The sequence below is a fragment of the Drosophila ficusphila genome, unplaced genomic scaffold (genome assembly GCF_018152265.1).
Source record: "Drosophila ficusphila isolate 14025-0441.05 unplaced genomic scaffold, ASM1815226v1 contig_414, whole genome shotgun sequence".
Taxonomy (NCBI): domain Eukaryota; kingdom Metazoa; phylum Arthropoda; class Insecta; order Diptera; family Drosophilidae; genus Drosophila; species Drosophila ficusphila.
In genome coordinates, this window is record NW_025064328.1 from 60814 (window position 1) to 87823 (window position 27010).

The 27010-nt window shown below is 39.2% G+C and overlaps 4 protein-coding genes across 6 annotated transcripts; 3 read left to right on the forward strand and 1 right to left on the reverse strand.

Annotated features, from left to right (window-relative positions):
• Nucleotides 1–5984: 5984 nt before the first annotated feature.
• On the reverse strand, nt 5985–17714 carry LOC108095248 (protein takeout). 2 transcript variants are annotated; one of them, XM_017196276.1, is made up of 4 exons: nt 17543–17714; nt 17209–17446; nt 17014–17147; nt 5985–6052 (listed from the first exon to the last, which is right to left on the reverse strand). In XM_017196276.1, exons 1-4 carry the CDS (start codon nt 17625–17627, stop codon nt 6009–6011), a joined length of 501 nt encoding a protein of 166 aa, XP_017051765.1. In that variant the 5' UTR covers nt 17628–17714; the 3' UTR covers nt 5985–6008. The 2 variants fall into 2 exon arrangements, with proteins under 2 accessions (XP_017051765.1, XP_017051764.1); XM_017196275.2 differs by lacking the exon at nt 5985–6052 and adding an exon at nt 16368–16957.
• LOC108095247 (MORN repeat-containing protein 3) lies at nt 13604–15375 on the forward strand. The gene is made up of 3 exons (XM_017196274.2): nt 13604–14122; nt 14183–14703; nt 14767–15375. The coding sequence occupies exons 1-2, from the start codon at nt 13645–13647 to the stop codon at nt 14620–14622; spliced, it is 918 nt and encodes a 305-aa protein (XP_017051763.1). The 5' UTR covers nt 13604–13644; the 3' UTR covers nt 14623–14703; nt 14767–15375.
• A 2305-nt stretch (nt 17715–20019) lies between the features above and the next one.
• Nucleotides 20020–21900, forward strand: LOC108095205. The gene is made up of 6 exons (XM_017196212.1): nt 20020–20179; nt 20237–20417; nt 20479–20737; nt 20796–21211; nt 21278–21600; nt 21664–21900. Coding segments are annotated over exons 1-4 (813 nt in total). The 5' UTR covers nt 20020–20177; the 3' UTR covers nt 21167–21211; nt 21278–21600; nt 21664–21900.
• Nucleotides 21901–22053: 153 nt separating this feature from the next.
• LOC108095203 lies at nt 22054–26388 on the forward strand. 2 transcript variants are annotated; one of them, XM_017196211.2, is made up of 6 exons: nt 22054–22193; nt 23310–24683; nt 24889–25021; nt 25078–25220; nt 25273–25617; nt 25677–26388. In XM_017196211.2, exons 2-6 carry the CDS (start codon nt 23333–23335, stop codon nt 26210–26212), a joined length of 2508 nt encoding a protein of 835 aa, XP_017051700.2. In that variant the 5' UTR covers nt 22054–22193; nt 23310–23332; the 3' UTR covers nt 26213–26388. The 2 variants fall into 2 exon arrangements, with proteins under 2 accessions (XP_017051700.2, XP_043064121.1); XM_043208186.1 differs by having other exon boundaries at nt 22069–22092.
• The last annotated feature ends 622 nt before the right edge of the window (nt 26389–27010 follow it).

Genomic DNA, 27010 nt, shown 5'->3' on the forward strand with positions numbered 1-27010 from the left:
AATATTTATTTTGCAGGAAGCCCACTTTGGTTTGTGCCATCTTCAATTTAATTGGTACAAGGATACCTGATTAATTATTTTGAATTTCAGCAATAAAAAACGAAGCGATGAATTTTTACAACAATTTTCACGCCCACGTCTATATGAACGACGAAATCTCTGAAACTATAAGATCTAAAATATTGCGATTAAAGTTCAGTTTATAGTCAAGAATTCGCAGTGAAAAGGGAATTGCAGAGAGTACTCCCCCATTGAAACTGTTTATCTAATTAGCGGGTATCTGATAGTCGAGGCACTCGAGAAACGAGTTCCCCCTTGCTCGCATTGGTCTCTTCACAGTTCCAGAAAAGCTATGAGCAAAAAAAACAGTTCTGTTTAAAGAAAATTACAAACAACCCCTTTAGAATTAGATGCCAAGAAAGGACAAAAACTGATAAAGCTAGAAAAAGTTGCATATACTAAAGAACTTTTTTTTATTTGTGAACTAAAAATATTAAGAGCCAAAGGAGCGGAAATTATAAATTTTAAAAATTATTCATCACGTATATGATACGCAACATCGTGTAACTTAATACATTTTCAGACCTTATTCGTATTTGCACAATGTATCGTCTCAATAGAATAACCTTTATGCCAATTCTATAATAAAAGCACTGGTGATTACATAAACATTAGACAAGTGCAATAACTTCCACCCTCGCCCATATGTTTTTATTTCCCACAAATTTTCGACAATTTTGGACAAATTTACATGTATAAACCGCAACGACTTTAACGGCGGATACGGCAATTTTCCAACAACAATAACGAAAAACGGCACTACACACGCGATTTGCATGAGTTTCGCCAGGGATCTTTGTATTCCCTTGGGGAGGTCCTGGACCCTTTCTTCCCCCTTTTCGTGCAAAATTTGTTTAGAAAAAATCAAGTAAAAAACGTTAGAAAATTATATGCATGGTATGGTTGGTTGCCGGGTTACTTGTTGACATTCTGTGTACCGTGGAAAGTGAGCTATCAACAAGCTATCATTCACTACACACACTCGAATCTGTTTATGCATGTGTGGGCGAGGGCGTGTTGGCAAACTGTTGATACGACTTAAGCGATTTGTTGCGGGTTTTGTATCGCAAAGTTGCTTATATTTGGCGGATGCTTTGTGCAAATTAGAAAAACTGTGGCGAGTTTGGTAGAAAGCGTGTGAAAAAGGGGATGAAGGCCAATAACAAAGGCCAGTTCCAGCTAGATATCTGATCCAGACAAAATTACACATGAGTTGTTCAACTGCTCAATTTTATTGTAATCACTTTATAGGTCAAAAAGGATTTTTTTTACAACCTTTTTTTTATACTGGCGCCTTAACCTTAATTTTCAGTGTTGAACTTGTACGTATGTCGTATAAAGTGTCCTAATGGATCTGTAATTCGCTTATAGAACAAAGAACCCATCATAGAGGATGTGAAAGTTACGTCGGATAGCCTTTTAGCTTATTTACGCAAGTAGCCAAAAGTAGTCGTCGAACATGAAAGCATGACATGCAATTTACAACAACAAGACAAAGAATACCTTTAAGAGTAACTGTCCACAATGGGAGTTCAGGATGTACTCACCAGAGACTAAAATTGCAAAATATGCAAACGCAATTAAACAGCCCCATGATAAAATTTTAATTACCTTTTATATCCGGCCTGAAGCACCAGGCATGAAGCAAGACTCATCATTATATTCTTTTAATAAGAAGACTCCTTTGCATAACAACAAGGAAAACATTAATTAAGATGCAGAAAACCCCAGAACCAGGATGTCGGCAACGAATAAGCGAATTAACAACAGCCAGGACTTTGCATAAATGAAAGGATAATCAGCCTATCAACCAGGCCAGCAACCAAAGGCACAAAATGGCGTGCAATTAACATGGAAATGACTTTGTTTGACACTCAAATGAAAGCAAGTATCCCACTAGAAAGACAAAAGGCTTTTCTGCTACGAATTCTGGAGTCCAGAGGGTTTAAATTAGCAAAGGACCCAAAATGAAGCCAAGAACAGCAGCACGGGCATAATTTAATATTTCCCCATTAGGCGCGACCATTAATGAACGAAGCAAAGACGAATCTCGCCACTGCGCAGTCTCTCTCGAGGAGTTGAAAGAGCTCTCCTTATCCCGTTCTGGTTGCCCTCCACACCCGCCTCATCCAGCCGGCCAAGGCGAGTAATTAAGTTTATGCGAAGTACAAAATTTAATTTCGTTTACCACCCCTTTTTAACCACCCCCTTTGTGGCAGTGGCGTAACTTGGCTTTCATTTTGTCTCGGTCTCGTTTTTTAAATGCCTTTTGAAGTATTTGCTTCCCTTTTTACCGTTAGCCGTTTGCTATAAGCTTCGTAACGGCATAAGCATCAAAACGCAGGTGGCCACGCAATTTTTCTTAATGCATAAATTTTTATAAAGGTGGCATTATAGGTATGGCGTGTACTTTAAAGGAGAGCTTTCGACCTAAAGAACCGTGCTTATAATTTTTAATTGGAGTTTAAAGTGCGCCTAATGAAGGCAGAAGAGGAACAAGTGGAAGGGCCTTTACAAGAAATTACTGCCTTTTGTGTACTACAAGACTCCGGAAATGCAAATAATTAACGAAGAATCGAGCTTACATAAAAATATTTTATCAACTCAGGAAGCTTCATTTGAACATGAAATAAACCTATGAGTAACTAAACAAAATCGCATCCTGTAACCTCGAAATCGTAAGCCAATATCTACATCAACGCAAAAGCATAAATCAATAATTTACAGTCAGGCTTGCGACTGCCGTGCAATGCGTTTCAAAAGTCAGGGCATATTTTTCAAATTAAAAAATCGAGCAATGAAGGAAAACATTTCGTGGTGCCGGGGTATTGCATAATCAGCTTTGGTATAGCATCTACTGACGCAATCGGCTGCGCTGCCACGCTTCCAACTCAGCGATGCGCATAAATTAAGTTAACCCCTCTCAGGAGAAAAAAACGACCCGCGCGGCTGCCTCATTTTTTTGTTCATCTATTTTTTATATCCACTGTAATGTATTTTGTGATTAACTTTCGCTTTGCATGCCAGCGTAGGTTTTTAACCCCTTTCAAACTTTTGAAAGAATTCGCTTTCAGAATTGTCCTGTATAATCTACATATTTTTTAAGGTCTCTTTGAAATGAAAATGTTGTATACAAGTTTTATTTTGAGCACATTAAAGATTTTATCACCTTTAAACTTTTCTAAAAAATACGTTAATTTCGATTTTTGGATTTTTTGTAACCTGAACCCATTTTTAAACGACAAAGAAACGATATTGTTTAATTCAAATTTTAGTTGCATTAAAAAATAAGTAAAAGCCCCATATTCTCCTTATTAATTCGATGTTTTCCTTACACTTTCCAAAATCACCCCTTTGCCGGCCTGCTTTTTTTCTGTACCACATCAACCCAAATTATTCTGCCTGAGCACATGCTAAAGTACCCACGTTTTTTTTTTTTTAAATTTTTTTTTACCTCTGCATACATTCTAAGGTTTTTAACCCTTGCACAGTTTACTTGGATATTCACTTGTCAACTTCAGAACGAAAAAAACTGTACCAAAAAAATGAGGCATTTGTGTTTTATGAAGGGGTCCTGATGCGAACAACTTCAGGGGTAAGTTAAAACTTGATTTTCAAATCCCAACAGCTACAAAATGCAAATTAAAAGTTGTGGAAACCTCTTTCAAAAAATGCAAAAAAAGGGTTGTCGCTATCCCCGCCGCAGGACTTTCAACGTTGTCTGGGTAACGAACAGAAAAAATCTCCATGAGGGGTGCGTTTGTCGTGTGTCCTGCCAGGCACAGCCTACCTTTTTTGAATATTCAAATTTTTATGCATGCAAATGCCGGCTGCAAAAAAAACTATAGACCGATATCGAAGTGGAACACAGAATAGAGATTTATGGAATTTGAAAAAGGGTTTCGGTTTACAACTTTCCTGCAGCTCGGAGTTTTTTTTCTCCCTCTTTTTTTTAAACAACCGAAGAATAATCCCTACTTAAGGGCCGCACACGCAAATGAAGATCGGCAATGAGTTTTGCGCAAAGAATGCGACTGGCACACGTCATGTCCCTTGCCGTCTTTGTAAATAGCGGAAATTAGTTTTTCCCTATGCATTTCTTTCGACGTCCATTGGGCGTCTTATTTACGCCTATTAGTAATGTAGACAGCTGCTCGCCAAGGTGAGCGCAAAAACTCAAAGGCTTGCGGGCTTACGTCCTGGCTCTGACAGCTGCCCCTTCCATCGACGTAGGCATGTCCTGCGGTGCCAACTGCGCTTGCTGACCCTTGCCATTTTCAAACGTATCCTGATCCAAATGCCTTTTTCAAATAGAACGGTCAATCCGCAAAGAAAGGACACATGTTCAAACAAGGTGAACATGGTTCTTACTAACTCAAACCCACTGCCCCATTTATTTTCCCCAACAGTTAGTATAAAAAAAAGCTTGCTTCCGTGACATCACTTGAGGTAAATATTGAAACTGGCAAACACACGTGCACAGCAGGAAAACAAAATGTATCGACCGAAGACTTGCGAAAAATACGTGTGCTGGCCACAAATAGCAGCTAGGTTTCTAAGGGAATAAGTTATACTGATTCGTCAATAAATGAATTTCATCACAGTCAGTTGTCCTAAGTCTCGATCATTTAGCCAGGAAATCTATTCTGCCTTATCTCACTCTACGCTAAATCAAAATAATGCGGATCGTGTTCCTGAATACTACATAGTAAATCTTAATTCATAGTCATGCCTTTCTCGCTTGAGCATATTATACATACTTAAACAAAATACTTAGCCTTTCGCAGAAGATCTTGTTTGCTCACTTAACTTGCTAAAAGAAGGATTTCGGATTGTGGTGCAGTATTCCTTTTTTTTCTAGGCTTGTCTTTTTTTTCTTCATTTTTTGTCAGACGCGTGGCGTTCCAGTTCTTGACGGTGGCTTTTCATTAAGCAAGCTTGGATATAAAAGGGTGTGCAGTGGCTAATGAAAAAATCGCTTAGAGCCACCCCTACGAATTCTTAAAAAAACTGACTGTGTATAAAGTTTTGTCTATCTGCAGTAGCAACTGCTGGATACTGGAGACCGTGACTTCGCAAGTTAGACAAACCCCAATTTTTTGGACTTGCCAGCGGCCTCTTGAATACATGTTGAAGAACGAAAACAATAAATAAAAAAAATCGATGTAGCAATTTCTTAATAAGTCTGTCAAAGAAGGGATAAACACAACGGCCTCAGGGGCAGTCATGCCCAGTTGTAATTAGCCAAAACAAAATAAATTCATTCCATTCAATGTTTTATATTATATAAAATGAGCTTTTAGATTTAAATAAATGAGAAAATTTTAATTAAACAAGTGCTAAACTGGTTTTTATTCGATTTTGTTAAATTTTAAGCTAAATAAATTGGTTTGTTCAGTTTATTTATTAAGTTAGTTTAAAGTTTTTTAAGACAAGTTTTTTTAAGACCACCTCGCCAGACTAATAAAAAGACTTAACAAAACCCTATAATTTTTTTTAGTCATTTTCTATTAAATACAAAATTACACTATCAACATTTAATAACCGCAAGTGCGGAGTGGTAGAGGCGGCAAAAAAATTTGGAGTGAGATACCGGCTGGGTATGAAATAGGACGGCGTCAGCGACCAATTCAGCAAGTTTCTGGCAACCGTTTTAAGTGCCAAGCCTACACAGCCGAAAGTGGCTGGCAGGGTTGTCATTTAAGGGGGGAATTGAAAAAAATGTGCCACCCTCGGCACTGGCTGTGGCAAGAAAAACCCTATAGCTATTAAAAAATGTAAAAGCGAAAACAACGAAAATCGCGAGTCTACAGCAAGAGTAGAGAATTTGAATAGAGCCCACGCCGAAGATGCCGTTAACTGCGCAGCCTGCGTTGACGTCGCCGTCAGGGGATAATGTGGAAAAGTGTGTTTTTCTCCTTGTGGGCGCACCTCCTCTCGCGTGAGCCTTATTTCATCCAAGCAGCTAGCTCATTTGCAAAGGGTGAATAAACTTAAAAAAAAAGAGAGAAATGAGAAATAAGATCCAATTTAAATAAAAAATTTAAAAAGTTCGTATTTATTCATTCATTAATTATTTGAAATTTATCACCTCCCTCTCAAAATTGTTGTCTGTTTGAAACCATACTTTTTACTTTACGCCAACGCATTTCATACAAATTACAACCTCCTCAACAATTTCTTTTTTGATTCTGCTATATGTTAAGACTGCTCCGAATCCCTTTCGACTTCTATCTCATTTGGTAATCTTGCTTCAAACAAAGGGGTTGGAGTTCGTTACCACCGCTATTGATCGATATTTTAATTTTATTTTTTTGCAGTACTTTCTTTCTTGTTTTTCCTATACTCAATACGTTTTCTCTTCTTGGGCTTTTGGCTTGGTTTTTTCTTTTTATATTATTTGTTGCTTTGGGTTTTACCTCCAAGAAGGTTGATGATGAAGCCCAGCCTGAGAGGGTATATTTATTTGTCAATGAATACATACGTACATATATATTATACACGTAGCATCTTGTTCATTTGTATTCGACTCGTTTTCATTAAGAGCCCTTTGGACTTTTTCCATTTCTACATTTACCGCTTCTTTTCACTTTGCGCACAGTTTTGGAGCGTTGGGTTTAGTTTTCATTTCGCATCTATACAAGAGTTTTTCACTTTCTCGACTATTTATTCTTGCTGATTATAATGGATTTATTTATTTTGCGTTGATATAAAAGAGCACTTTTTTCTAATTAATTCTTGCTTACATAATTACGAAAACTCCTTGAAATGCTAGAGTTTAAGGTGCCAACTGAAAGAAACCTCCAATGTCCAAATATTTCCTCTTTTGGATAAGTGACTTTTTACGAATAAAGATACATAAAAATATCGAGTACTACAAGAATTAGCAGTGGAGAGTACGACTCACATGGTTGTTTCTAAAATTTATGGCGGAATATATCGTCTATGGACACTAAAAAGCTTTTAGACTCAGCCCTTAGCGAAACTACCAAAACAATTACCCCAATAATTACGGATATAAAAACTTAAAAGGTGGCGCACGAAAACAACAGCGTTTAGAATTACCAAAATAAAAAAATATTTTTGTTTTCTGCGAAAATCTGCCTTCAAAGTGAACAGGAGAGAAATGGGAACTAAGAGAACTTAGGTATCTTGACATCATTCGTGGGCTTCAGAACCATAGCGAATAAAAATGTCATAAAATTTGAAAAGCTGGAGACAGACAGCTCTGGGGGTGGTGTGCCGAAAAGATGTTAACGCAACATATGCCTAGCAAGGAATTGCAATTTTCCCTGCCCAAGCTTGGGTGCCCTGTGTACTGTCTCTGATACTGTCGTTATTTTAATACAATTAGATGAGTGCCAGGAAAGCTCAGCGAAGACTTCAGCTTTGGTCACATTTCTCTCTACGCAACCAATTTTCGTTAATGTGTTTCCTTAGTACAAGGAAAACTCATATGAATATTTTATAGTTCATAATGTATAACAAGCCTTAGCGATTCGAGGGTGATTGTTTTAGCAGCTAAAAAAATATTACATTATTCTCAATTCAATGCCGCGGTCAAAACGAAGAAATCAACATAAAATTCAATATAGTGTTGTTCGCCCGGAAGATGGTTTATTTTTAGACTAGACTTCTAAATCGTTTAATAACATGGTTTATTTTAATAAATGGACTTATTCTTACATTGCCAGCTGTTGGGTAAGCTTTACAGCCATACATGCCATACATTTGCTTATTTGAATTCGGTTTCAAAATTTCATATTCAAATTAATATATATTCAAACTTTAAAATATTGTGTGACATAAGTCAAGATTGTATGGATGCTAAGTTCCAAGCCCGTCTAAACTAATGGAGTTCTTGTGTGTTATCGCTACACGCGCATAAATAAATCTCCTTTAAGAAGACAGGATATAGGCAAGGAAATTGGAGCAAAGGGGATACGAATGTGCCAAAGTTTGACCAAGAAAATTTGTTGATTTTGTTGGCGATGAGGTTCCTTTGGAGACTGAAGATAAATGGGATTGGAATTAATTAAGTTGTTAATTTCCCATTAAACACTGTAGGCTGTGCCAGTAAGGAGCAGATACAAAGCAAACATGTTGGTGTTCGGTAGGGGGCGGAGTGTGGAAACCCTGACAGCACTTGACAAAATTATGTGCCCAGTGGCAGAATTTAACCTTTCAGCATGGAGAAACAGAAAAAAGAAAACACAAACAACTCCCCGCGGCCACAACAAAGCCCCCGCCCCACCAGCACAACCTATCCAGCGACAGTAGCACGCTTTTTCCCGTCAACAGTCACATATGCGTAAGTTCTGGCCACAAAGGCAGCACGCGTCAACATTTGGTGCAGATTTACCCCTATTACTCCTGCGGCCAAGCATGTGTGTTTTTTATTTGCATAAAAAATCTCACACCAAAAGCATTACAAATCGTTGCCTTTTTTCAATCACACACATACGCTTCACCCTCAAAACGCTAAAGGATTCGCATGACCTCACACCGTCACATACGTACTTTGCCGTCCCCCGATTTTTATTGTGTCTGACTTGCCTCTCATCGCTAATAGAGCGTAATAAATGTCATGTTTTTCCAAGATCAGGCTCAGCTACTCCTCTCAGTGCCTTGAATTGCGATTGTGGTTGGCGCTGGAAAGGGTCATACTCGCAAAAGGAATGGGGAACCCTTAGGCTTTATCAATTTGCTGAGAAAAACGATCTGTTTATTTTGCGATACGAGGCAGTTTGAACCGGTTAATGTTGCATGGTAGATAACTGAATGCGATACCTGCTGATCCGTAATGTGTACTTTTTTTTTGACTGACATGACCAGGCGCTTCATAATGGCATTTCAGTCCGTCCGGCTTTTCATTCCTACACAAACCAGTCACTGTTACAAGTCTGGGCTGGAAGGTAGTATATAAGCCGCATATATAAGCAGGATCGGTCAAAAATTTCATAAAGGTGCTAAACGAAAGCTGGAAAATCGCATCTTCATCCCAAAAGGGGACCCTGTTGTTTCTAAAGTTGTATAATGCCCTTATTGCCTTTGCGAAGCTTTATTCTTTTCCTTCTTCATTCTTTGCTAGTCACCTCCTTCATTATAGCCTTCTTCTCTTGCTGTTGTTGTAGTTGGTACCGCTTCGTTGGCCTACGTGCTTTTTGCTTAATTTTAAACACCCCCTCATTTGCATAAATGAATTATTTTCAACCCCAAAGAAGCATCAACAAAAAATTAAGATTGGAACACGGGGTAAGCAAGACGGGAAATGAAAATGAGAAACAAAGTAAAGGACGAGACAAGAAATTGCTGTGCATGCGCAAATTTTTCAAGTGCAAAGCGCTGTGATAGAGAAAGGCATGGAGCGGGCAGCGAAGAATGGGGCTGAATGGCCCTTAAAAGAAAGCTTAATGGGCAACTGGCCACGTCAAGAGTTCAGGCCATAAAAAGCCCGAGGAAAAACAAAAATTTCGATAAATTTGGTCTTCTCAGTATTCGTTGGTACCCGGCTGATAACCGTTAAACGCAAACAATTAAAAATGACAGTTAAGAGGAAGCAGAAAACACAAAGAGCATAAAACTGCTTGAAGACCAGGTGTATATGGGCCCTGGCTCCTTCCCGGTCCTCGCTCCAGGTCTTGGCATGAAATGACACAATTTCAATTTCAGTTTTCAATTTTTTACCAAGGAAGGGGAATCATATTCTTTTTCTTTGCAGATAGGAAAGGCAACACCGTAGTGCAACTGCGCACAAACGTACGCTAGGCTCTAGGCCTTGATTGACCTGGGCCGCACCCCCGCACTGAATCGTTAGATGCCAGGTTGTCCGTTTTTCTACGTTCTTATACCTCTCTCCGGTTTTTTCAGTATTTGTTTGTTTAGCAGCCAAATGTCAAGCGGGCGTCGGTTTAAGTTTCCCATCCGCTTCATTGTGATCCTTTGATCCACAGTTGCAATTCTTCTTGGGCCCGCTCAAGAGTTAAGGCTATTGTTGGAAGGAGGGTGCGTGGAAGACAATCCGCTGGCTGTTTCAGTAATGCCCTAAATGAGCGTAAAATATTAGGCAAGATTGGGCTTACGAGCAAATTGCGGCCCTAAATGGCTACCTGACTGGTCAACCTATAATCAATCATTTCGGATTTGTTTCTCCCCAGACTATTGAAAACTATCAATTATTTGTTTTCAATGCCACTGTTTCTTTGCAAAAAAAGGGAACACAATTTTAAAATGCTTTTAAAATTGGCCAGCTCAATAATTAAATATGTATACTTATCATAAACGTTTTAAATATACAATTAATTTTATGGTGTACAACTAAGATGTTCAATGTAACTGTAATTTCTGTATATTCGTTTTACATACCTAGTTAAATTGTTTTAAAATGTTTTTAGCAGGTGTTGCAACCAGAGCAATTGCTACCCCTATTATTTTTGGCTTGCAGCATTCGAAATTTGAGTTTCATTTTAGAAAACAGTTATATAAAGGGACTGAACACTCAGTTTACAGCGGTGCAATTACAACCGACATCGATTGAGTTTACTGATTAATGTCAGAGCCGTTAATAACGTCTGCTATTTAAACCAGCCCAGATCAACATAGTATAATTTTTATTTTCGAAAAGAAAACCTTTGAAAAACAAACTTCTATCAAAGAAGCTCACGAAACAACTCAAAAGCAAAGGCAAGTGGGCAAAAGGGAATGCAAACTTATAAGTCCCTTTTTGGCAGCTGCCTTGGCTACCAGAGTATTTATTTGGCCGGGACTTCAGAAAAAAGTTCATTAAAATTATGCCCTTTTCTAATTCTGAATTGGTCGCTAGAAAGCAGGACGCGTTTGAGGAATAGGAGGACCACAGGACAGGCACTTGTTTAGGCTTCCTCGTTTTTTGCTTTTGATAATAATCACTGGACTGTTAATTTATTTCCATTACAAATTTTGTTTGGTGTTCGTGCTTTGCTTTTCTTTCCATTTGAAGAAACTTTGCGCATGCAAATCAAAGAAGAAAAGTTTTGATATGTCAAAAAATGGTTAATTTCGTCCTGGCGAAGCTGATATATCTTTGTATTTTTTGCAGAAATCTATTATACGAGTAAATCATATAAACCTTAGAAACTGTATGGAGTTCCCTTAAAAGACACATAGTTTTTGACCATTTCTTTAAATGTGTACCATGATTAACAAGAAGATACAAGGGCCGGTAGGTATCATAACTATATTATAATATATCTCAAGACTTTTTTGTTTCTAAAGCACTGTCAAAGTGTATAAAACTTGTTTAACTTCTAGGTGGGCTGCAGCTGGGTGGGTGTGGCAAGCGCTGCCACCCTTATTTAGCGGAAAGGGTTAACCAGCTGCTTAAACCTTATTGGTTGGTTGGTCACTGCCCACTGGGCAAGGGTTGAGTTAAAAAGGGTTAAATTAAAACAATGGGCTCCTCCCACCTATACAAAAATTGAAACGAGCTGCATCCCTCCTACTCTTTTACACCATTGATATTGTCAATGAATATCTATATATATTTATGTAATATGTTAAGGGAAATACCCCTTGCAAAAAGGCATTAGCAAGTATCACCCTTTGTTATAAAATGATAGGGGCGTGATCAAGTGTACACATACATATATAGTTAAGTTGGTACAAAAGCGCTCACTGTCATTGCTAATATAAAATACATTATTTAATTTGGAAAGTGAATAGAAATATAAAGGATCTGTTTAGTTTAAGAATAGTCTGAAAAAAAAACGCTGTTGCTGAAGCAGTTTTGTTTCATTAATACTGGTTGTGAGAGTTTGCGAACAGAAAAGAAGCTCACTACCTAACCGAACCATCTAACAAAGAGAAATTATTGCTGTTTTTCAAGGGTTGCATCGGTCCAAAAAATTTATGGCTCCCGTGTGTACGTCCCCACGCTCTTCGGCTTATCTGACATGAACTTAATAAGAAAAATCTGCAATTTGCGTATTTCGTGTGCGTGCCACACTCTGTCCTTGTTTTCGCCTGTGAGCACTTTTTGAAAATGTAAACTTCATAAGAGTTGGGTCAATCCCCTCAATTGGTAACGCTTAATGATTCGAGATTTGCAAACCTTTTCTTCCTATACAGATAACCTTACAATTTTAGTGGAAGACTCATAACGATAACATATTTTAAAATAATAAAAAATATTTCTTTCATTAGCATCACCATGCGTGATGATACAGACATAACAGTCTTTTCGTCACGCAATTGTTAGCTTTCTCGTTCTTGTAAATTCTCAGAAATAAAAAATATTTCGATATTAAATTGCTTTGAATAACTGTTCATAAACATATACAAATTTATTTATGTATATTTGAAGCAGTTCTTGATACTCATAAGTCAGTGCAATTAAAATTTTCCATTTCACTCAACCGAAAACCCAAAAAGTTTTACCTTCTACAGTATCTCTTTTTTTCTTTTCTTTCCCTGATTTGTTTATTTGAAGTTTATCAAAACAAGACCGAAAATTTGCTCCTCTGTGATTTGTTTCAAAGACCTTCCGCATATCCATTACCCCGCAGACCGTTCATTTACACTGAATTAAGTTTATCATAAACATGGCTACCCAGTCCGGAGCAAATGAAAGCTGTCGAAAAAGAAGAAAAATTAAAGCGCCTGTCACTTGCAATTATTTTGCCCACAGGCAGATATCCGCTTCAGTTACACCCGGAAATGGAAATAATCAGAACTGATCAACCATTGGCTTGGTTGAGTTGAGAGCAAAGAAATCGAGGTAGTTAATCTGTAATTAATAGTATACTGCAAGTTTCCTTGTCATTAATTTATAAAAAGCCAGTATATAACTATATTTCTCATATGTGGGCGAATTGGACAAGCATGCAAGAATATGACAAAAATCAGTTATTGATTTCTAATTTTACGAGTGATTTATATTCCTCATGATGCCATAGAAGCACAACATGGTTTTTGGCATATCACCAGTACAAAAATATATTCGGCATTTATAACTCTTTGCCTTTTTTTTTAATAATAGATTTTTGACGCTAACCAAAGAGGGTTGCACCCATCGAAAGATTTGAACAACATAAAAGGTCGACCCAATCAATGACCACAATTTATACACAGCCGCTCACCTTTTTTGCTTTACAAACTTTAGAGTTGCTGTAATTTGCATTTGATTTGTATAACCCAAGCCCAAGCCTAACAAAAAAAACTTTTACGTGTAAGGTGTGATTTTGACATGTGGAAAGGTTCGGCTAAGCCTGTAAATGATGTATATGTAGTTTGGTACGGTATGCACATCTCCTTAAATATTTTAGGAAGTTTGGAGAATAAGCCTTAAAGTGTCCGTTCTTATCTAATATAAGGCGCAGTTATGAAAATATCGATACAATTTAATTTTCGTATATGTTTGCAGAGCGTATTTTAATTCAAAATGTTTCTTTTCTAGGTTATTAAAAAGGGAAACTTTTAATTCTTTTTGCCACGAATTCCTTTGAGTTTAATCGATTTTCGAAATTGTTTTAGTGTGTGTCCAAATGATAAAATACTAAATTACACATTAGCATACATTTAAACGTCTAGGTCAAATTTTCGTTGAGCATGAGTACCTGTTTGGAGCGCTACTTTTGCCCCAATAAACCTGTCTGCAGCTCAGGCAGGAGAGCCACCTTTTTTTATCCAGGAGGTGGGTCCTACTCCGGCTACTGGCTATGCAACAAGCACCATGGCTGGGGCGTAAAAAAGACGGCCAAACGAAGTTCACAATATTTTATGGGAAAGAAGCAGCCTGAAGGGCAGCTAGTCTACGAGGGTCACTGGGTGATGAACAAGCGGCAGGGAGTCGGATCGATGCTACGCAAACGTGGGACTGATGTACATCTGATATATTCAGGAAGGTGGTACGACGACATGAAGTGTGGCGAGGGCAAGCAGTTTTATCCCGACGGTTGCGTCTACTTCGGAAAATGGCTGAGAAACCGAAGACACGGTCTGGGTATTCAATGGTACAAAGATGGGAGCATCTATGCGGGCGAGTGGGAGACTGATTTTCGACACGGGCTGGGGGTCATGTTTTACGGTTCGTATATTAAAGGAGTTTAACATATACTTCCCCTATAACATGTATTGTAAAAACCAGCAAATGGAAACCGTTATGAAGGACACTTTGCACGTGGATACAAAAACGGTGAGGGAGTGTTCTATCACATGCTAACTGGTCAAATCCAAAAAGGTATGTGGGAAAACGACAATGTGAAGACATCGGTGATGCAGGATGAACCAAAACTAAGATGTAATGTGGCAGTTACCCCATACCCCATCCCAAGAAATTATCTTAAGTACCCCAATGAAATAATGCGAGAACTTTTTCAGAGATATAAAGTTTTAGGCGATAAGCCCCACCGCAGATTCAACGATAAAGTCAGTCTTGACTTCATTCACCACCACCGCCAGTACGCCTCCTTCGAAGAGCGGTTCGCATCGCCAACAATCGTGGATCTCTACCCTAATGCCCAGTTTGCTTGCACTTGCGACTGTGAGCAGATTGCCAGGAATGAAACCAATGTTAGCCAAATCTAGTTTGTGTGACTTAAATGATATTGGGAAAAACAATTAAATCTCTTACATTTTTTGGTGCAACTAGAACGCCATTTCTAACAAGTAAGCGCTTTATATAAATTGCTTATTAATTATTAACATTATGTCTTCTGCCGTATACATAAGGTGCGCTGTTCCATCAAAGTTTAAAAGTAGCTACTTTAGAACTTTAAGCCGACAGAGTAAGGCTTTTCTCTAATGGCCGCTGAAATACCTGCGTATCCCCATCACCCCCATCCTATCTAAGGAAACGGACTTGCCACGCCCTAAACGAACCATCCACCAACCATCCACCAAAAAGACACCCACGTTTTCTACTTAATGATAAAAGAAAGGACATTAACGGGCCTCGGCGCATCTCCACGTTTTGAGCGTCTTTCAAGTGAAAAGCAAAGAATTAAAAAAAATTAACAAAAAAGGTCGGAAGAGAAAAGCAATGGAAAAAAGGAAGCAACCAAAAATGGGGCCGCGCACAATGAAAGAAAAGAAAAAGATTTAAAACCACCTCCCAGCGCAAGCTCTACGTAATGCTTCTCCTGCTAGCTCCTCATTTATCAAGTTCCTTTTATTTTGGTGCGCGGGCGTAGTTAAAAATTAATAAATGAAATTAATGCCGGCGACACTTTGCAAGGCATTGGCCAGTACGGACGTGTAAGATGTTGCCAAGGTTTTCCTTTGACTTCCTCTGTTTACATCAAAAACATTTTCATTTGAAATATTAAGCGCCTAAAAGTCGATAATGCTTTTTTCTTGCCAGTGACAGCTGCGTCGCATGAATTTAATTAGAGCCAGCTGAATTTCACCAGGGGGGCAACACTTTTTTTTTGGGGTGATGGTGGTTCTCAAGTCCATCCAACGCAATTAACTGCCCACTCCTCACAATGAAAGTAAAAACTTTTAACGAAAAAATCTCTGTAAATTCATCTTTGTCGCTGCCGGTGATTAATCAAAGAAAGAACGCTGCTCGCCTGACCCATTGAACAGGTGCAGAGCTGAAAAAGTGTATAAATGTGCCCTTTAAACTGTCCCCGCGGTGCCGTTAGGAGGTGAACACACATTTTAAAAGTGTAAGCCCAATATGCAAAACCTGGTTTGGTAGTGGATTAAAAAGTTTTGCTGTGTTTTCCAGGAACGCCAGAAGAAAATGGACCTGTGTCAGAAAAAATGGGGAACCAAAAAGTAAGACACCATACCGAATAACAATTATTTTTGCACTGGACTAATATATTTTACAGCCCGAGCTTGCAACGTCGTTTTTCTAGGGCTTACATTATAAAAATGCGAAAAAAATACCGACCCAAAAATCGAAACCAAACTAAAGGTGCAGTTGGGGGATTACGTCACAAGCATTTTGTGGTATACCAATCCGAAATCGGACATTATTAAGAAAACTTATGGGCTTTCAGTTGCTGGATTTAAGCCATTTTCTTAACAAACAATTTTTCGTATTTTTGCCACGGGTAAGGGGATGACAATTAAATTCCAAGGAATCAAATAGATAGTTGGGCTTCTCTGGTCTCCAAAACTATTCTTTGTTTTGCTGTAAGTTGTTTCTTCGCCAAACAACACACAAAAATCATCTAAAATATGGAACAAATTGCATAAAATTATAAAGAAAAAAGCCTGAATCAGATGACATTTTTCGCAAAAAATGATGATACCAAAAATGCAAAAATTGGCTAAAAATTATTAACCGTTCAAAAAGTGTTTGGGCTCGTTAACTTTATTCATAAGGTGCTCAAAACTATGTTTGGTTTCGTTGTAAGTCACTTTTTGGCCTTATCACAAACGAAAAATCTTGTTTTGAATGTTTTTGTTGTTTATTTTACAAAAAAAATTTTCTTTAAAAAGGGTGTAAAATTTTTTTTTTTGAAAATAAATAAATTGCAATCTTATAGAGTTTATAAAATGCTGTCATCGGGGTTTCGAGAAGAGCCCGGGTGTTCAAATATAGCTGGACCGGAACCCGATAATGGTTTTGACGACGGATATGTAATGGGATTAACTACAGTCCTTCCAGGGGGAAACATTTCATCAAAGGTCGCCGTCGCTAGGATTTCATTCGCGACATCCAAAAACTTTTTAGAAAGACCGTATTCTAAGCCTGGCACAATTTCGTTTATATATAATTCCTGATTGTTGTTGATCAGACTGTTTCCCACATCTCCCAAAATCCGATCGCCATTAAAAAGGTTTTCTAGGTTCAATTTAAAGTCCTTGAAATCAATGCGCATGGTCATCTTGGTAAATTTGACATAGTCTTTACCATTTCGCAGATAGCGAGCGCCGCGCATTTTAACAAATGCTTTTGCATTTTCTGGTTTGGAAAGAATACAATTGGTTTTTATCATTATCTTTATAGTCAGGACCTACCACAATGTCCCTGCATGTTTCCCCTTCCCTTTATATCTAGCAGTAGCAAATTCAGGTGCAATGAGTACTTTCCTCTAAAGTCAATGCGTGGCAGGGTAATCCAAAGATCGTAAGATATATCTAACGGCTTGGCTCTTTATGCAAAATATAAATAACTCAGTAACGTTATCTCTATACATATTTGCACGTACATACATTAGACGGTCGATTATAAAGTTACTCCCTCCGTCGGCCTCAAGATCCGTAAAAACTGCTTGAAAGTGACTACTGCGTCCTAGCTCGATATTATCTAGCGACAATGGCTCTAATGGAGGAGTTTTATAGCCATCTCCCAGATTTCCATGAACGAGAAGTGGCTTTATTTTGTAGACAGCGTTAATGATGCAGCGCTCCAATTCAGGATCATCGCGGGCGCATGGTCTGATTGTGGACGCTACCAGGAAAGTTATTAGGTTTTTTTCAGTATATATGCGAGTCCCACAACGATGTTAAAGGCCTCGATCGCCATTCTTAGCAGTTGATCACTTACGCAACTTCGCACGAGTAGGGGTAGCAAGCGCCAATAACCATAACAGTGCCAAGCCAAGACCTTCGCAATACCAATGGGAAAGCATGCTTAAAGTATTGATTTATTAACAAATGTTTTACGATAAGATTTTTGTCAATGTGGGCTTGCGATGAACTGCAGTGTTTGCACTCGAGCGATCAACTAACGAATCATCAGACAGCAGAGTGTGTTTTTGAAAGAATTAAGCAAGCTTAACTAAAGTCTCTCTCGCGACATTTTTGTAGCTTTTAACGAGCAGCTCGCACTTGCTCACACACGCGAAGACTTTGTGGTATCCATTGAAAATTAGGAAGCATACATACCGCTCAGGGGCACGTGAGTTGTCGCCTTGCATGTAAAGTCAAATTTATGTATTTTTAAGTGAATTAAAACAATTCTGAATATATGGTTGTAATGCTCAATAATAAATGCAAGTTAGCCAGCAGCGGAAATTTGAATAATAAATTTGACTACCCTCCTGTCGGGGCACAACTTGGCACTTAGATTGTTAGACACACTCCAGGATAAAACAAAACTAGATTGAGAATATTTTCAACACCAATAAAAAAAAGAATTGTTTATATTTTTTGATGCAAATTCTCGAAATGCTAACGAAGCAAACAAGCTAAGCACAAAAAACACCTCGGGCTGTGGTGTATATTCCACCACCAACTGTGGAGCCAAAAAAGAAATACTTTTCCAAAAGACAGAGAAGTGGAAAATGAGAATTTATCCAAGCAACAGTACTTTTTATTGATTTGATCAAGTTAACTAACTAATTAACTTGATTTACAAAACAGTAAAATTAGAAATGGTGTCAGTGCGCAAAGTGCCCCGTAGTGTTAAATCAAAACGAAGACCCCTAGGGTTAACTTACATATTTTTGGTACAAAGTGATTGCCCTGCTCCGATACTTGGGATACTTTAAATTGACTCCGTGGCATTCCGTGCAGGCTCTTACATTTATATGAAGAAGGAACACGTTCGACATAACTGAAATGTGTGTAAGCTTTGGGGTATAGTGAGGGGAAGGGGAGTGTTAAGCCCCTAAGGTTTCCAATCTTAGCAAAAATGTTATAGTTGGCCCACAACCTCTCAGGTGAAAGCAAAAGTTGACCGATCATAAAACCTGCAACGCATTTAAATGATGGGTCAGAAGAAAAACCGCCCATCAACACAAGCAGCTTCAATTCAATCTCCGTCAACCCCCAAAACTTACCAACAACTTTTTTATTTATGCCGTTTTTAAGAAGATAGGAACACATCAAATTTGTAACAAATTACATTTGATGCATGTAATAAAAATCCCGCACAGCTGGCAAAACAGAAATTCTCTCCTACATCAATAGGCGTTCACACCGCATTTTGGCCTAATTAAGTTTTCAAGTGCAATAAAATGATGGCTGGACTCTGACGGTCAGGATGCTGAAGGTGAAGAAAGCAGTGGAAATGGGGAGACAAACGCCCTATTGCGTGCGGGCATCAAATTTGCGCTCAAGTACATAAAACACAAGTTAAAAACTTTAATGGATTTACCACGACATGAGAAAAAGCGATGATGGAGATGATGATGGTGAGCTTACACGAACACGTGTACCCAAAAATAATAAAATTCCTTTCATTTCTAAATTGGTTAAAATTTGCATTTCGCTCAATCGTGCAATATAAATTTAAAATTTACTATTTTTGGGTTTTCAATCATTTTTCGCAAACTTCTATTATGCCTCCATTAAAGTTTTTACCCCATCCCCTTATGGTAAATGTTTTCCTATACGTGAGTCAAAGGAAAAAGATCAGTGGCTACATCGAGCTCTAGTTATTTGCTGCAAAACGTTTGTTGATCAAATATAAGTATATTTGTTGGTTGCAACTCCAACCATAACCATGGGTTAACATGTTTTCGAATAAACTGGTTTTACATTTTTGAAAACCGGCTTTTTTATTTACAATTACATTTTTCGTATTTTACATGGTTGTGGTCTCTGAAACAGTTGTGTCACAGTTCTTTTTTGTAAATGGAGTCTATACGAATATACCAAAATTTTTGCGCAAGTAGCTTAGACATTTTATTTTTTATATTAACAGAAAAATAGTACAAATATTAAATATTCTTAATGCGCCGATTCATTAGTTTTGGCAGAAAACTCAGTCGTTTTTAGCATTTACGCTGTAAGAGACTCTGTTTTGTACTCAAAATGTTAGAATACAGCGATTTGCTAACATAAATGTTAAGATTTCTAACAGCGATAACGATAGCCCTGTTCCGCATTTCTGTTACAGCCATGTATTGAACCATGGTGTAATAACATAATGTTAAGACTAACATAAATGTTAAGATTTCTAACAGCGATAACGATAGCCCTGTTCCGCATTTCTGTTAAAGCCATGTATTGAACCATGGTGGGGAAAGTCGATGACCGAAATGTGCGCTCTAATATCTAGCCATAAAAAAGCTAAAATGGCAGCCACACTGGTCGCTGTTGGCAACAAAAATCAAAATACAAGCATAAATTAGAAGATATTAATTTATTAACGATAAGTTATTGTGAGGAAGCACTTGTCGAATTCAAAAATGTAACTCGCCAACTTTGCGTGATTGTAACTTCAATTTGGAGTCATGTAAGTAATTCAAACTAACATTTGTGAAAACATTAATTGTTTAATAATTGTGCGTAGGGGAAAGCATAGAACCGCGCAGCAGGATGCCATATTTGTTGCATTTATGGAGCGGCATCCAATCATATCGAAAAATTACCTAAAAGGGGACAAGCAGGCTGCGGAGGCCGCCTGGAAAAGATTGTCGAAAGAGCTCAACAGTGTAGGTCCCCCTGTCAAAGAGGCCTGCGAGTGGAAGCGAGTAAGTCTTTCGGAATCCTATGTACATATAAAAGCCGTCTTCTTAAGTGGCGAGTCCACAGGTGTGGAAGGATTGGAAGAGCTGCATTCGAAAAAAGATTACCAACAACCGTCTAGAGGACTCCAAGGTCACTGGCAAAGGATCTTTGTACCAAGACACTCTCACACCTCTAGAGGATGCAGTGGCTGTGATCTGTGACTTGTACGATATGGCAGACACCATCGTTGAAGCCCGCCCCAAGGCCCAAGTCGAGTTGCCTCAAGGCCAGTCTCGGCAAAGCATAAAATCTGACCACGATGACGCCACATTGTCAGATAATGGTACAAACCAAGGCATTAAAAGTAACACAAGTTTTATTTAACACTTTTATGATTCTAGAGGAATATGAGGATCAGGAAGACGAAGATTTCGAAAGCCCTATCAATAATAGGAATCTGGGTGTAAAGTTAGAGCCACGCCTAATCCCTAATACTCCCCGTATTTCTCCTAAAAAACGAAAGCTGGAGGATGAAGATTCTTTGGAAACGGAGCACCACAACCCTGTTCCGGTATTAATGGACATAGTTAAGGAACTGCGCGATTTAAACAGACAAACCCGCTTAAACGCCCAGCGAACTGAAAATAATACGACGGCATTATTAGCTCTGGGCACTCAAATATCGGAGTTAATGCAACAACAGTTGAAAGAACGCAAGCGCCTGAATACCGTAATGGAAAAGTTTGTGCTCAAAATGGAATCCACAGAGTAGCGCCACACATAAACAAGGTTTTCAATTAAACGACTCGTTTTTAAGGCAAGTTGTATTTAAATATTTTTGTTTGTATGTAGGGTTTAATGTTCTCCCACTGCATATTAATAGATACCGAATGTCACCAAGTCGGATCCGAGCTTGGCGAGCAACTAGGGGCTCAATAAGTGCGCCATTCCTTTCTGAAGGCCTTGATGGAGGCCCACCTTTACCAATCCAGTCCACATCTGAAAAGGGAAGTGCGGCGCAGGCCTGCGCGAACATTGCACCTTAACCTTTATGCCCGCTCAGATTGGAGACCGCGACCACCAGCAGCTTCCAGTAGCTCCGCGTGGCTCCCACAACGTTGCCCAGTTGAGCTGGTAGACATTGTACACATTGTGCGTCCCTACGGCCTATACTTAGCGTTATCACAAGCCCAAAGGAATATAAAAGTAAATGTAAACGTAACTTAAAATGTATTCATTTTAACTATTCATATAAAATTTAAATTTTAGACTTCGGAGAAATGCGGTTATCCTAATTAGTTAAAATTAGTTTTAACGATCCAAACATTTTCCAACTGCATAACTTACTACATAAATTATATTTAACTTCCACAGACCACCGCAAGGATCTATTTTTTTACAATATTGCTTCGATGTTAACGAATCTAGAATGCAGTTAATTTTGTGTTTTGCATCTCAAAGTAGTTTTCGATAGTTTAAAAATAAATAAATGTGCTTTTAAATAGATAGAAGCATGTCAACGAAAATTTTTTAAACACTGTGCAACGCAAGCCAGTTATTTTGCACAAGAATTTACCCAGACCCAACAAACCATATCTTATCACTTTTTACTGATAAGCAGGTTTATTCGAAGCTTGGGCAAGCTCTAACAAGGTAGAAGAGTTGACGTTCAGTACGAAAAGGCGAGCAGGTGAAAAGGTACGATTTTAAAGTGCGTTAAAAAGAACAGTGCCCGTTTTTAAAACATTATTCATCGATCTTTTGTTATTTAGTGCATCTTCGGTATTCTGTGCTTAAAAGTAAGAAGAAAAATACCAAAGAATTAAGGGTTTTTTTTATAAGCATTCGTGTTTTTAAAAATGTTGAACTTGTTATCTAATCAAAGCGCCTTAAATAGGTTGACTTAAAAAACTGGGGCGTTGGTCCTCAACGTTTATTTGTGTATTTTACACCTGACTCATGTTCCTATGTATTGCCAACCGCAAAGTATCGCTGCTATCAGTTGTGTGGTATTACCAATCTTTATGGGACAAACTACGACAGTACTCCCGAAATCGTATATAAACTGATAATTCTCCCGTATATAGTAATACTAAAGTTTACATGACTCATTTGTGTTTAAATTGCCGTTTTCATAAATTGAGATAGCAGGCTCTTTATACAAATTTAAATTTTATATACATCATTTCAATTAAATTAATCTAAACGTTGGATTTTCGTTGCCTAAAAAAAAACTGTTAACAAGTGGTCTAAACACAGATAATAGCTCAAAGTGATGTGGATAATGAAAATAAATTAAAGAAAAAGTTAAAATGGATGTCAGTAAATGATTAATATCTATTGACAAAGTCATCTTTATAACTAAAGCCATCTTTGCATTTCCAAACAAACTCTGTGGATCGAACAACACTATTAAATGATTCCGACTGATTTCAAAATATATATAAAGTATACTTGACTCATGAGTTGCTCCTATCGCGCTTTATTTTTATTCTGATAACACCATATTTGTGAGCGGTGTTACCTTCGTAAAACCGCCGCTCTGCGTGGTCTTGTAAATGCGGAGATGGCCAAATATATAAGCATTTCAAAAACACATCTGTGGGCAGCTATTAATGAAAATAAATATTTCTTTAGTCAATGGCCAAGTATTCGGCTAACTACAGTAAAAAATGGCATGAAAACGGTACATTTTCTCGATATCTAGGTAGATATAGTGAGACATCCAGAGCTAATACCCCTGACCATTGATAAGGCACTTGCGATAGGAAAGCAGTGTGTGTGAGTATTGCCTGCCTATATCAGAGTTACATATGACGATAGTACCAATAAGCTAGAAAAGTTTCGTGTCATGGTCAATTCATAGTTTGAGGTTTATAGGCTGCGTATTCAACTTTCCTATTACTCTATTCAAGGCATACAACGAAAACGAAATACCATGAAAACGAAAAACTTTCTGGCAACAGCCGTCTGCTTGTGCGCGTCCCTTTTCCTGGGCGTTGCACAGGCGCAGGAGAACACGATGCTGCAAATTCCACCATCACTGGTTGAGTGTTACAACACATCATTCTTTATGAATCGGGACAATCGTCTTCCGGCCAACATGGACACGCTCATTTCGCTAATCGAGAAGGTGGAGAACAGCTACGCCAGCTCTTCAGGTGTGCAAGCCGACATCCGCACCGTGGCGGTATCCTTGCTGCACCGTTTCCGCCAAGATGGTATTAAGAAGGCCAATGGAATCAACGCCGGAAACGGAGTGCTTCCGTACAGCCCAACCGGCTTCCAATTTCCAAAGTTCAAAATACTGCTATCGCGCTTAATTCCCGGAAACGCCAACAGCTTCCCCAACAGTTCCCTGACCAGGGTGGAGCGATGCTCGCTGCATTTTATGCTGTCGAGCACCTTCGACACTAACCCTCGCGGCGACGAGAACACTGTGTGCAACCAACTCTCTCAGTACAGAGCGCAGCGCCTGCCGCGATCCTTGAAGAAGGGTTTTGATAACAATTTCGTTGGGGACGTCGAATGGCTAGGGGCCAGTCCGAAGAGGGGACGGTCTTCCGCGGGACTGGAGATGGACTCCGACTGGGCCTATGCCGGCACGGAAGTGATAAGTCAGTGCCCCGTTGAGGATGGCCTCGTTCGTACCCGCTGGGGCACGGTTTCGGCCGGCACCGTTATTGCCGGAATAGCAGCTGGCGTCCAGCAGCAGACTGTCCAGTTGAATACCCTGTTGGCCCTGGCGTCCCAGCGGAACGCGGGCCCTCGTGCCAGACAGTCCCAGACAGGCAACTCCATTGACAATCGGTGGGCGGCTACTTTGGCCGGAGACCTGGCAGAAGTTGCGTTGGTCCAGGTCCCAGGGTCGAGCGGCAATGTAGCTTCTGTCGGAGCCACGGGTGGATGGAATGACACAGTTTTACCCCACTGGTACTTCTTATCGCAAGGCTACAATCTTGAGGCGACCGATGCGGAAATCCGTGGCGGCCTAGATGGCTTGATTCTTGCCAAGAATGTGGCCGCCTGGAGGACTCAGGCATCCAGCCTTAAGCTTTCCCAGTTGCTTCGCATGTACTACTCCACAAATGGAGTCCTCAGTTCGGGGATCAATGCCTGCAGTAGGCAAAGCCAGTTTACAAACGTTGCGCCATCTCAGGAAATGGAGGCTCAGGCTAGCGCCTTTGCTCAAGTGTTGGACCGCGAGATGCAGCTACGGGTCACCCTCACTCCGTCCACTATTGCCCAATTTGCTGGTAACGCCAGCCTATCGTTGGTGACCTATGTGCGTAAGTAATTATTACTTTTTTCAATGTCGATTTCATCGCGGAACCACCTTGAATTTATTCAGAGCCCATGTTTTTTTTAAAGATTCGAATTTCACTGCAATTAATTAACTCGAAATTGTTTGCAAAAATACTGAAAGCCACTTAAATGCAATGTCGGTTTTCGTGTGCATTACGATTTTCGTTTCTCTTGACTTTTCCTGAACAGCACAATCGTTAAATGATGTCTCTTGCACGGCGACTAGCAACCTTGACTTGACGGACGTCATTACACCAATGACCAACCTCTATATTTTCCTGGATACGTCGTGGCAGTACAGCACAGTTGTGGACTATGTCGTGTAAGATGTCTTGCCAACTGTTAATATACATCTTAGTTTAATTTAACTTTTTTCAGTTATGTCATCCAGCAATTAAATGTCCACCCCTATGCCAGCACTGTCACCATACTTTCGGCACAAGACGGATCGGTTATTGTGAACACCACAAACTATATTACTGATGTCTATCAGCAATGGAATGTGACGACGCAGGCGACATGTAAAGCTTAAACTCTATAATAATTACCCTAATTTAAATACTCTTTCTACAGATGCACAGGGGTTCAGTCTTCCTACTGTGCTGCGGACCATTCAGAATCTAACACAAAACTTAATGAATGAAGAAAAAACAAATTCGAGTTTGAGCGGCCATTCTCTGGTGGCTTTAATAATCCCAAACCAACAAACAGTTAATGATGGCGACTCGAGCTACGCCACTACAGAAATTCAGTACATCCAAGAACAAATTCCTGACCTGCGCTTCATATACTATGGCGGTGGAAGCATTCAGCGGTTCTCGAGCTTTGTCCGAGATCCCTCCCAGGATCTTTTCTCCCTGACTTTGGGCAGTACAGCGGCGACATCTGCTGGACCCGTAGCAAAACGAATAATCCAAAGTAGTTGAACCTTAATTCTTCACCTTAAATTTGTGGATAATTTGTATTTTCTTTTGCAGTTCCGCGTCGCATTATTAACCCACGATGTGGATCGAACTGGTACACGAGTAGCTGGGGCACTGACCAAACGGCCCAATATGTGGGACCTGGCAAGGTCAACTTTTACCGAGTCTCTGCCAATTATTTCTTCGGAACTGGCGCCAATCGGTATTTAACCATTCAGTCCCAAAATGGAGGAAGTTACACCATATGTTCTTCTCGTACATATGCATGGCCGCAACAGAACTCAACTACCAGCTCCACATCAACCTCAGTTGATCAGAGTTGTTCGCAAATAACTGGAAGTAGTTATAGTTACGACCTTTCGAGTGCCTGCGACGGCTACTACACTATCACCCAGTGTCCAGACTTGTATTTGTCAGTCCAAGCTACCTCTAACACCACATCCTGCACACAAAACGAGTGCCAAACGCCGGACCAATGGCGTTACATTATGTCCATGGTCAATATGGGATGCTATAGCGGTGTCTCGGGCCTGGCAGCCAGCCTGCTTACAATTGTATTAACCTTGTTGGTTCATAGTCTAATTCAGTGACAGGTGTATTTACTATGATAGCAGAAGAGGTTCAGCAGCAGAGTTCAAAGCCAATCTTCCCGTCCCCATAACATAAACTGATACTTTGCGGTTTTTATTTAATCCTATATTTTTTCCTAAATAAGATCTATGTTCCAGTGCAACAATCGTGAATAAAGTTCCCCACTAGAACACCACTGGCTCTTTTTTATTCAAAGTGTGGTTTCCGATATGTTCAACATGCACTTCAAACACACACTAAAGTACACATTTCTATTACGTTTAGCAATTATGGACTATTTTCCGTTTCAACCATGGAATGATCGGTTCAACCTAACTACAGCTATGACTCATATATATGTGTTTGTCGATACTTACTGGCCGTACAACTTGGTTGTTGATTACGTTGCGTGAGTACTTTTAAAGAACTACTTTATAAGTAGTATTATTAAAAAAAATATAAACAAGCGCAAACTTTTTTGCAGTTATGTTCTCCAGGGCCTAAATATACATCCCCACGCTAGTACGGTGACTCTTTTTGCAGCTTTTGATACGTCAGTGATTGTGAATACCACAGACTACATTATAAACGTCTACGAGAATTGGAATTCGACATCACACTATTGGTGTAATAATGTAGTGAAAGAATGAAATCCTTTTTACTAAATGTATCCGTTACAGACCCAGCTGGTTTTAATTTGCCGCTTATTTTAAGTACTGCGAGCTCTAAAATGGAAGAGCTGCTCAACGCAGACCAGGCTAGCGACAACCTTGGAGGAAAATCGTTCGTTGTGCTTCTAATACCAAGTCCCTTATCTT

Excerpts from the sequence above, each read along its gene's own strand:
- LOC108095205 (XM_017196212.1), top strand. Across the intron at positions 20,418-20,478 it reads AGGCCTGCGAGTGGAAGCGA|GTGTGGAAGGATTGGAAGAG; the intron begins GTAAGTCTTTCG and ends GCGAGTCCACAG. Across the intron at positions 20,738-20,795 it reads CGCCACATTGTCAGATAATG|AGGAATATGAGGATCAGGAA; the intron begins GTACAAACCAAG and ends TTATGATTCTAG.
- LOC108095203 (XM_017196211.2), top strand. The coding sequence starts at position 23,333 with ATGAAAACGAAAAACTTTCTGGCAACAGCCGTCTGCTTGTGCGCGTCC. Across the intron at positions 24,684-24,888 it reads ATCGTTGGTGACCTATGTGC|CACAATCGTTAAATGATGTC; the intron begins GTAAGTAATTAT and ends TTTCCTGAACAG. Across the intron at positions 25,221-25,272 it reads TGTGACGACGCAGGCGACAT|ATGCACAGGGGTTCAGTCTT; the intron begins GTAAAGCTTAAA and ends CTCTTTCTACAG.
- LOC108095247 (XM_017196274.2), top strand. The coding sequence starts at position 13,645 with ATGAGTACCTGTTTGGAGCGCTACTTTTGCCCCAATAAACCTGTCTGC. Across the intron at positions 14,123-14,182 it reads GCTGGGGGTCATGTTTTACG|CAAATGGAAACCGTTATGAA; the intron begins GTTCGTATATTA and ends TGTAAAAACCAG.
- LOC108095248 (XM_017196275.2), bottom strand. The coding sequence starts at position 17,627 with ATGCTTTCCCATTGGTATTGCGAAGGTCTTGGCTTGGCACTGTTATGG. Across the intron at positions 17,447-17,542 it reads CCCTACTCGTGCGAAGTTGC|CGTCCACAATCAGACCATGC; the intron begins GTAAGTGATCAA and ends CTTTCCTGGTAG. Across the intron at positions 16,958-17,013 it reads AAACATGCAGGGACATTGTG|AAAATGCAAAAGCATTTGTT; the intron begins GTAGGTCCTGAC and ends TTTCCAAACCAG.